The 10,724-nt window shown below is 39.8% G+C and overlaps 1 protein-coding gene across 1 annotated transcript; it reads left to right on the top strand.

The window, feature by feature from the left end:
- The first annotated feature begins 4,960 nt into the window (after positions 1-4,960).
- On the top strand, positions 4,961-10,203 carry LOC105912308 (guanylate-binding protein 1-like). The gene is made up of 10 exons (XM_012841265.2): positions 4,961-5,224; positions 5,441-5,518; positions 5,663-5,712; positions 6,684-6,793; positions 6,938-7,122; positions 7,225-7,467; positions 8,269-8,549; positions 8,936-9,148; positions 9,263-9,365; positions 9,468-10,203. The coding sequence occupies exons 1-10, from the start codon at positions 5,029-5,031 to the stop codon at positions 9,899-9,901; spliced, it is 1,893 nt and encodes a 630-aa protein (XP_012696719.2). The 5' UTR covers positions 4,961-5,028; the 3' UTR covers positions 9,902-10,203.
- The last annotated feature ends 521 nt before the right edge of the window (positions 10,204-10,724 follow it).

Genomic DNA, 10,724 nt, shown 5'->3' with positions numbered 1-10,724 from the left:
AGTGCTGCAGATGTGTGTGTGTTTGTGTGATGATACTTTGGGCCTAAAGTACAAGGATGTGCATGAGTTGTGATGTGATCAAGAATGCAGGTGTGTGTGTGGGACAGCGTTTGTATGGGTAGGCTGCTTATAGTGTGTTTCAGGTCTGTGAGGTGTATGTGATTGCAGTGTCCATGTGATATTGTGTGAGACTGGCAACACTGTTTGGGCCTCAGGCTGTGTAGGAGTGGAAAATCCCATTTCAAACAGGAATGTGACGGTGGAATGATGTCTGACTACTCTGCTACCCCAGGTCGTATGCCACCTGTATACACGGGCAGTTCATTCTGCAGGTGACAATACTAAGAGCCCAACAGGTTGTAGTAGGTTTTCAGTAGCGTATCTCACACAAATCGACATTGTTATCACATTCTTTCATTGTGCAATCATAGCTTTCCTCCTGTGACACTGCCACACCAAAGCCCAAAGTAGGGTACAACCAATGTAGACCATTTCACAGAGTTCACCAAATTATTGTTGTTATTATTGTTTTTTCTTGTAACCTTCTCTAGAATGTCCCTTAGATTGTTTCTCAGTTACTCACATGTGACACAGGACCATGCAGTGTATTTATTGTGAATCTGAAAACTGGTTGAGAAGTAAAACTACATAACAGCAGTGTGATTCTGGGAACACGGAACCATTCTAGAGGAGACTATGTGCCAATCCCTGCAGCTAGTATAAACCACTGGCATGTGGTTTATAAATGTGACTGTTGTCTTTTCATTAAAATATTATGGGAAGCAGTACAATACACTAAGAATGCTTTTCTGTAAATGAGGAAGAACAGGTTTGGAGATCATACACCTTGACAAGTGGAGCTCCACCTGCAGCCTGTCTACGTATAAGCCATCTATAAAAGAGATTGGCAGGATCAGACGTCAGAGATCCAGAGGAAACTCAGGACTGAAGAACAAGATCGCTGCAATCACATTCTGCACAACCTCAGGCTGAATACTGGTAAGGTGTGCCTGGTATTTGAGCAAATTATTGAATCATTCATCTGATGACTATACAAAAGTGAAATTGGTGGTGGTGACAATATCCCACAATTTGGATGTCCATTTTTTATTCAGTGCTAATAATACTGTATTGTCAGTAAGTGGAATTATTTAATTATTTTACTTGAGCAAAAAGAAAAATTCTCATCGCAGAGCATTTCATATTGGAAACTGCCCAAAAGATCCAGTAATAGCTTGAAGGGCACTTGACGAGTGCAGACCTCCTCTTTTACAATCTACAGACGATGGCATGGGCATTTATAGGCAGTTACGACAACGAAGAGCAAGGGTAGCATCACACCAGGGAAATTACATGCACACATGCACAGCCGTATCCTGAACAAGACACAAACACTCTGGGGCTAGCTGCATGCTACAAGACAGAAAAACAAACAAAAAACGCCACCGAAAACATAACCTCCTCGACCGGTGGCAAGATAACCGACACTCGGACACTGTCCATTGACTTCGAGTCACTCAATTTAAAGTTATTCGGGCGAATGTTGTCATTCACGCTGTTGGCATATTATAGGTTTTGATTTCAATTTGTATTTTTTAAATAATGTACCTATTTTAAGCATTATCTTAATATTGATGACGTGAGGAACAATCTGTTCTTCGGGAAATATACATGTAGGCTATTTGCTGAAGTGTCAGGAGCTAGCCCGGGCTGTAAACGCGTTTACGAGAGAGCAAAGAAAATCTCTCAACAGTTCCACCAAAACTATGTGATCATAACCCAGTGGGATTATAATCTGCCATCCAACACGTATACCAATTTACCTAACCACCGACAGATTTGGCAGAAGACAAAACACCGGATTACTTAAGTAGTATAAATGAGTAAAGAAAAAAATATATTGAAAGCCAGTGGCAAAACGGTGGACCCTATCTGTAACTCAGCGGACCGCCCGAAACCCGATGAGCAAAAGGCAACGGACTGCCGACAGTGGACCGGCTGGACTGCCGACATAACTCCGAATAAACTAAAAAAAAACACATTCTAGGGCCTCTGATTGGCTCACACACAATAACCTATAATATGACATTAAAGTAAATGGTCACCTTATCTAGCTGGATGCGGATGAAGTCAGCCTTGAGGGCATTCATGGAGCCGTGAAAAACAATAGTGGGGTTTGGTTCCTGTAGAAGAAAAAAGTAAAGCAAACATCAGGGTAAAGTAAAGTGGTAAATAAATATTGAAACTATAAAACAAGAACACACAACACATATTCCACACAGATTAAGTCTGTTGAACAAATTAGAGAGCAACAGCAAGGCACCATCTATTAACAGACATTTACTGTTATTAGTATTCAATTCAATTCAATTCAATTCAATTCAATTCAATTCACATCCCCATTCAGATTTATACTCATACAGGTCATAGATACACTGCAACAATAACTCTGTATTCAGATTTGGTGATGATAAGAAGATGATATAAAGAACATCCTCTCTTTTTGTCACTCTTGTCTCATGAAGTGAGCTGGCTGAGAAGTGCTTTTTGGTTGCCCTGCTTTGCAGCTCTGATGATGTTGGGGACCATCACATTTAGCACAGCCTTAAAATTCTTCCCCAGGTCCTTTCCAAACCACATCATCATTTCATGACACATCTTTAACAGAAGAACATATCAGTAAATAATAAATTGAACACAGCCACTCTTAGATGTGTCTGTCTCAAGTGAAATGTATTCACTAGCTGTCGTACTCCATGAAATGGAAACTACTCCATCACTTCTTCTGTTGGCCTGTTCATTTCTTCTATTCGCTGGAAAAGAGTCCTCCTCATCATGATTTTCATTTGGTCGTAGTCAGCATAATGCCTTTGAAAAACTGCAGTATGAATTTAAGGTTTGGGACATTTGTGTCTTGTGTCACTTTGGGGAGGAGATGCTTCTCTTCCATATTTAAAATAAAAAGAACCATATGCTGTTTCAGTCCAAATAATTTCGAGGCAAGCATCTTTTGTTAACTTCATCATCATTGCCATCTACATCTAGGCCTACATCGAAAAGGTCATCTTCATTATCCTGCTCTGAAACGGCTCTTTCCTCAATGGAACTTGCTGTAAAGCTTCTCTGTGCTTTCTATAGATGTGATGCACTGCTGTATGTTCTATTACAAGCATGTATATTGCAGACAACACAAATGAAACAGTAAAAAAGAAAAAACACATTATTTTTCCATTCATGAATCAACTAAGATAGGGTAGGCTATTTATGTATTAATAGGAATATGAGAATGTATCTATTTATTTGTGTTTGTTTAAGTCATTGTTCATGGCTAACTAATTTAAGATAGTGTTTAGTTCCACAAACACAAGCCGGGAACGCCATAAGAGCAGCAATGCCAATAACAGCCTAATTATGCAGTAGTCTAAGGGAGCATATAAGTATCAAAGGCCAAATTCACATCTATAGCCTACATAAAAGGCCATAAGTGAGGGAGTCTATCTAGGCCTATACAATCAGATAAAACACGTGTAAATCGACAATTTGTAAGCCTAAATGTAGTTGATATGTGAAAACAGCTATGGGTTCGTGCTTCGTATACAGTATTAGTTAACTAACCAGCAGTATGGGTTAAAGGCAGAAGTTAAATTCACGGCGACCTCAGGCCTGCGTGTGCGTGTGTGTGTGTGTGTGTGTGTCCTGTGTCGCCTACATAAATATAACACGTGTGTGTTGCAGTGAGTCGTTTGTGCAATAAAAAACTGACAGCAGTCAGCCTTGTTTGTATTTGGACATCACCACTTTCTCTCAAAAGGTAAACAAATCAACGTGGCTCCGGCAGTTACCATGGCGACCTCCGTAAACTAGGATTGCTAACCTGTCCCACTGCGGGACAAGACATTGTGCCCTTGCATTCGCGATTATTTAAACAACTGAGATAGAGTAGTCTTAATGATCCCCTAACAACAACAATGATCGTAGTCACGGCGGTTTAAATCTTCCTGAATAAAAAATAACAGGATCTTTCCCGGCTATCAGTTAAATCCTCACATCTCAATATTAACGTTAGCGATATCGATAGATAACTTATCTATTGGCTTGCAACTGACAGTTGTATATCGCCTGTATCACTATCCAAATATCTTACCGTACTTATAACTATAACTAATAACGTTAGTTATTTATCTTACAACACTAGGTTCACCTCATATTTACCTGAACTGTCCTTGAGATCGTTGATGCTGTAGTGACAGTTGGTCCAGTCTTTCCTCCACGAGACCAGAACATTACTTTACCGCTGTTGATTCAGGGCTCGTGGATGGAGAGGCAGCCTCTCTCTAGCATCCATTAGTGTAGGCCTATTTTTTAACACTTTTTTTTCAAGAATAATTTTTAATAATAATTCATTTTAAATAATAATTAATTTAATAATTTAGGTTACAAAGCCAATAACATAGGCTAGTCTAAGGTAGTAGCTGTACTGTAGGCTATACGAGTTAGGCCTGGTTAAATGGTAGCCTATCAATTATAGCCATGTAGTCATCATTTAATATCAGTGCCTAATACTGTAGGCCTAGTTATTTTCTAGTAGGTTGCCCTTATCATTTCATTTCAACAAAAGTGGTTCTTAAATGGTTCCTTGTTGTCACATGGTTCCCTTTTTGGAAAATGGTTCTTTACTTCAATATATAAAACCCCCAAGAACCATTATTTTTAAGTGTGTATATTCATTATTTGTACAGCTCAATCACGTTCTGCAAAACATTGGCATATAGTGGCTTTGAGATACAACTGAAAATGTTTCCCTCTTCGTAGAAAATACCGATATATATATATATATATATATATACTATATATATATTGTGCATATGATTTTTGGTCCATATTGCCCAGCCCTAATAGTTACATTATGCCATCATAGAAAAGGTTCTGATACGCACTTGCAAAGACGTTACTTAGGGGAGAGGTTTGAGTGCTTGAGTCTGAAGTTTTCTCATTTCCTTGAAGTGTGTGTGTGTGTATGTTTCAGAGATGGCTGCAGTTCCAGTGGCCATGCAGGAGCCGGTGTGTCTGATTAACAATGAGGAGGGTGGGGGCCTGAGTGTGCAGCAAGAGGCTTTGGAAATACTGCAACAGATCCAGCAGCCGGTGGTGGTGGTGACTATAGTGGGGCCCTACCGGAGCGGGAAATCCTACTTGATGAACCGGCTTGCTGGAAAACAAACAGGTGAGGCCATATCACGACCATCTTCACCAGCCTCACTTCACTGACTTCAATCAGGATAGCATTCAAAGACTACAGACTAGTAGCCTACAAGAGCCCAAATACTAGAAATGTTCTGCTAGTACCAAAATATCTATCCTGCTCCACCTCTTTACCATCCTCAGACCAGTGACCAGTGACTGGCGTGTCTAATGACCAATTACTCTCTCTCCCTCTCAGGTTTTACCCTGGGCAACACGGTTGAGTCCAAGACCAAAGGAATCTGGATGTGGTGTGTACCTCATCCTTCTGAAGAAGGCATGTATGCTCACAGTTTTGGACACACACATCTATATAAACACTGTCGTACACACACATAATCACACATACACTGAAACATGTATGTTCACATGCATAATCAGATACACATGCAGCTTCATTATATATATTTTTTTTTAATAGGACACACACTGGTGCTGCTGGACACAGAGGGATTGGGAGACGTGAACAAGGTAACAGAAAACTCATTTTTAACATCACTCACATCCAAAAGGTGGCTAACACGAAATGACGCTTCAGTTGCAGCCTTATTTTGAGAAGTGGGTTTTGTGAAAAGCGACTGCTGAGCATTCAACTCCACTTTCAGCTCTTGAACTTTCTTGGCGCGGATTGCGCTCTTTGGTGGATAGCCGTCTTTGCATTTCTGATGGTTAGTGTTGTGGTGCATATTCAAATTAATTTCAAAAGAAACTTGTAATACAAAAGAAGTTACTTTTCATGTATACTTTTACTATGTAAAGTTTTATTGTGGTAGGAGTAAAGGAAAAAATTAAGCTTATTTGGGTGTATTTTGGGCATATTCGATTAGTGTATAGCTCATTTGCATATTAAAATACATTTTCAAAGAAACTTGTAATACAAAAAAATGTATGGGTACTTTCATTGTGTAAAGTTTCATTTTGATAGGAGTAAAGGAAATAAATAGCCCCTTTGTACGGTGGCCGAGAGGTGCAAACCAACATTACAAAATCTGAAACACTTTTACAAAGCTTGAGACAAATTTACATTTTAGAAAACATTTTAACATATCATAAAACAAAATTACATTACCATAACACATTTACAAGTCCCGAAACAAATTTACATTTCAGAAAACAAATTTACATTTCAGAAAACAAATTAACAAGACGCAAAACACTTTTACAAGTCCCGAAACAAATTTACAAATGACATTAACCGGAAAGGGAATGTACCAACTCTGTGATTGACGTGGAAGTGATCACATTGGTGTATGTATCTGTATTTCAGTTTTACACCATTCACATGATGAAGCTCAACTTCACCCTCGGTATCCAAGGCTTATTGTGTGGTAGTGTTTAACTTGCTGGATAGCTGAATGAGGAATCTAAGTGAGGCCAGTACACTGACAGTTTTTTAGGTATTGTGTGCACACATAACAGTGAAGTTATTCCATCTGTTTCAGGGAGACTCAAAGCATGACACGAAGATCTTTGCTCTAGGAATTCTGCTGAGCAGCACTCTGGTCTTCAACAGCAGAGGTACCATTGATAACAAGGCCATAGAGGAGCTCCAGTATCCTTTCTTTTCACCATAGACACGCCACCACAGTGCACAATGCACTCATATTTCCGTGTCCCATTGTATCTTTAGATGGTTACGTTAGACCTGAAGCAGTTTCTGCTCACTCCTCAGTACTAACTCCTCAACCCTACGCAGATATGTAACAGAGCTTACAAATTACATAAAGGTCACATCATCTGATGAAGGAGACGATACCCAGTTTGTGAGGTTCTTCCCAAATTTCATCTGGGCTGTGAGGGACTTCAGTCTGGAGCTAAATATCGAAGGCCAGGACGTGACAGAAGATGAATACCTAGAGTACGCCCTTCAGCTGAAGCCTGGTATATATAGCTTAAAAGAACACTGAAGTACCCAATGCCTGTTTCAGAGTGTTCCTGTTCCTGAATCTCTCATTTGAATAATTAATTTGAATTCCTTTTAAGGTCATTCGAGAAATGTGGTGGAGTATAACCTTCCAAGAGAGTGCATCCGAAATTATTTTCCATCTCGAAGGTGTTTCACATTCCCAGTTCCGACTCATCCAGACAATATGTCTCGTTTGGAGAGTTTGAATCCAGATGGGCTTTCACGTGAATTTCTGAGGGTTGCAGAACATTTCTGCAAGTTTGTTTTCATGCAGTCCAAAGTGAAATCGCTGAAAGACGGATACGAGGTCAATGGGAAAGGTGAGTTACAGGGATCATTATGTTGTGATGCTTTGGTAAAGTGACTGTGAATATCAAAGTTGGAATTGTCACCTTTCACAAACATTAAGTTGTGTATTCTTTTGTCTGACCATTCAGACCAATTTGTTGCCAATGTAAGCCTAAAGGAAGAATATGTAGCACTGACACCAAGCATTTAATATGGGAATTGTAGTCCAAATGTAAAATATTGGAGAGAGTTTTCTATCTGGCCCCCTCCTCACCCAGCCTCGCAGGGATTGCCAGGTTGAGGACACTGAACCTACACGGGCAAACGCAAAACGAGCGCAACAATAAACTTTGACTTTGATTGGCAAACTACGACGAGTCCTACACTAAAAGTTGATCAGCTAATGTTCCATGGCTGCAGCATGCAGTTTGCCTGCCAATTTGTCTCCTATCTGGCCACCCTGGGTGTTGAAATGGTACGGGAAAATGGGCAGTATTTCAACCTACCATGTTTCCGTAATCTCTGATGACATATCATGGTCATTTTATGATTTAGCATGGTAAATATATTACATACTGGCCCTTTAAATCTCAACTCTCTGTATAATATTTTCATGCTCAAACATTCCAGTATTTGCTTTCAGACTCATTGACATGTGTGATCACTTTTTGCAGTTAGAAACCAGTCTTTACAGTCACACTTTGGTTCCTGCGATTGTGTTTATTCTCACATATTTATTTAACAACTGTAATCTTAATTTGGTTTTGAGCTGCATGCCTCCATCTCTACACATCCCTGAAAACACATGTGTGTCTCTCCTTGTCTCCATGAAGTCCTGGGTCATCTAGCAAAGATGTACGTGGACACCATCTCCAGGGGTGGCATGCCCTGTCTGGAGAATGCAGTGGTCACCATTTCAGAGCTTGAGAATAAAGCTGCGGTGGAAGATGGGACTCGGGTGTACCAGACTGGCATGGAGCAGCTGAAACAGTCCTTCCCTCTAGAGCTGATGGTCGTCTCTGCTGAACATCAGCGCCTCTACACCATGGCCATTCAGACGTTCATGAATCGATGCTTTAAGGATGATGAGGGAAAGTACCTGAAATCTTTAGAGGTCGGGGCTCCCATTCCAAGTCTTTCATCATTATCATTTATTATCTAGATTTTTTATTTATTGTAAATGTAGAAATTTCAGGCCTCATTCACCATTATCTTGCTAGTATTTTTCTTAAATTTGTTCTTGAGAAGTGTCCTAAGTCTAAGTCAGATTTATGACATGTTCTTGGTGAAAGCTGTGTAAGTTGGTTTTAAGAAGGATTTTCTGAAGAAATTCTTAAGAACGGTTGGTGAATGAGGCCCAATATCTCCTGAATGAAGTAGCAGACAGATTTAAAATAATAAGTTTTATGTTTCTCATGTTAAAAAAAGGTCTTAAAGTCTCTAGTTGATTAAATGCCTATCCTCAGTTACGAATAAAGGTGAAAAATTGTACTATTTCAGAAAGACATTGATCAACGTTTTGACCAGTATTTAAACCACAACGAGAAGGCTTCAAAGAAAAAATGCCAGGATCTTCTGACAAGTCTCTCTGCTAAAATGACCGATCAGCTCCAGAAAGGTTTCTATGCTAAACCTGGTGGTTACAAACTCTTCAGCAAGGACATGGAGAGCATTGTGGAGGAATACAACAGTCAGACAACTAAATTAGTCAAGGTTATATACAACAGGCATTCAAAGATTAATGCACAAATACATTAACCACCACTGTCACCATCATTATTTGTGTGTGTGTGTGTGTGTGTGTGTGTATGCGTGATTCCTTCATAGGCTGAAGATGTCATGGCGGAGTTTTTAGGGCGCAAGTTTATGGAAGCTGAATCAATCAGGCAGGTGGATACAAAGCTTAGTAAGCAGGAAAAACAGATTTGTGGTGAGCAACATTTTTTGTGGCATTTTTCGAACTACAGCTTCAGCTACTAACCTGTAGTTTATTCCAGATGATATTCTAACTATTGTTTTGCCTAATCACCAGAGGAGAGAGAGAGAGCTTTGCTCTTGCAACAGAAAATGGAGGCTGAAGAGGAAGAGAAGCGCATGTTGGAAGTGAAGATGAAAGCAGAAAAGGAGAGTTTTGAAGAGAGGATGAAACAGATAGCGAAGAAGAGTGAGGAAGAGAGGAAACTAAAGGAGAAGGAGTTTGAGAAGGTTCTAGAGAGTAAGATGAGGGAGCAGAAAGAGATGCTGGAGAAAGGTTTTGACATGAAGGCTGAGAATCTAAAGCAGGAGATAGAAGAGGACAGGAGGAAGTATGAGGAAAATCAAGCTGTACAGGCCAAGCAGCATGAACAGATGATGGAGAACTTCAGGAACGAAATGCAGCAGCAGGAGCAACGACATCAGCAGGCCATGGCTCGAATGCAGCAGCAACACCAGCTAACCATGAGACCATTTCTTATATTCCATTAAAAGTATTGATTGTAGAACAGCTTAGTGGGTAAACAGTGCCCTCATAAGGTTACTATTATAAGGACAAGCAGTGCAATGAAACAGAAAACTTTGTTAATGGTGGAATTCATTTATATTAAAGGTAAATAGGCTAGCACACAGTAAGTAAATGTATCATAGGCAGAGTAGGATTTGTGCATAATAGTTCCCTATGGTGGGAATAGGCAGCTGTAAGCAGAGGGTTTCTGCAGGTAGATCAGGTGGAAAGACTGCAGCAGCATCCCACAGTTGAGATAGTCTAGAGCATGTTTACAGTGAATATGTGGGCAAGTTTCAAAGCTTTTAACAACTAATAATTCTGTTCTTTTGTCGATCTCATTATGTCACAGAAAATTGAAATATTAATGAACGTCTTTGTTCATTAATATTTCAATTTTCTGTGACATATGAGATCGACAAAAGAACAAATTGGACTGACAAAAAGTAAAGCACCCAGTACGTTTTTGGTAAAACAAATCGAAAGTCTTGTAGGCCTATAATAAAATGTGTCAAATGTTCCTGTATCTTCTGTGTGTAACCCCTTCGAATTCGTCTGCGTTGTGTTGCTTTCAAAAGATGATAGGAGACGCGTGTCCAGTTCGTCAGTTTATTAGCCTGGCACAAATGACAACAAGTTGGGACTCCTTAGCGCATCAGCATGGATCACAACACTTTATGCGTGACTCTAATCCTCCGAACTGTGAAGAGAGCCACTCAGTTCAACATGTATATCCCCTAGAGGTCACTATATCCCAAACAGCATGAAATATCAGTATGATAAAATAGCACAAAAAGGATGCAAGTG

Source organism: Clupea harengus, chromosome 13, assembly GCF_900700415.2.
Source record: "Clupea harengus chromosome 13, Ch_v2.0.2, whole genome shotgun sequence".
Lineage (NCBI taxonomy): Eukaryota > Metazoa > Chordata > Actinopteri > Clupeiformes > Clupeidae > Clupea > Clupea harengus.
The sequence above is the reverse complement of the archived record's forward strand: the minus strand, read 5'-3'. Positions and strand labels throughout refer to the sequence as shown.

Excerpts from the sequence above, each read along its gene's own strand:
- LOC105912308 (XM_012841265.2), top strand. The coding sequence starts at position 5,029 with ATGGCTGCAGTTCCAGTGGCCATGCAGGAGCCGGTGTGTCTGATTAAC. Across the intron at positions 7,468-8,268 it reads ATACGAGGTCAATGGGAAAG|TCCTGGGTCATCTAGCAAAG; the intron begins GTGAGTTACAGG and ends GTCTCCATGAAG. Across the intron at positions 9,149-9,262 it reads AGACAACTAAATTAGTCAAG|GCTGAAGATGTCATGGCGGA; the intron begins GTTATATACAAC and ends ATTCCTTCATAG.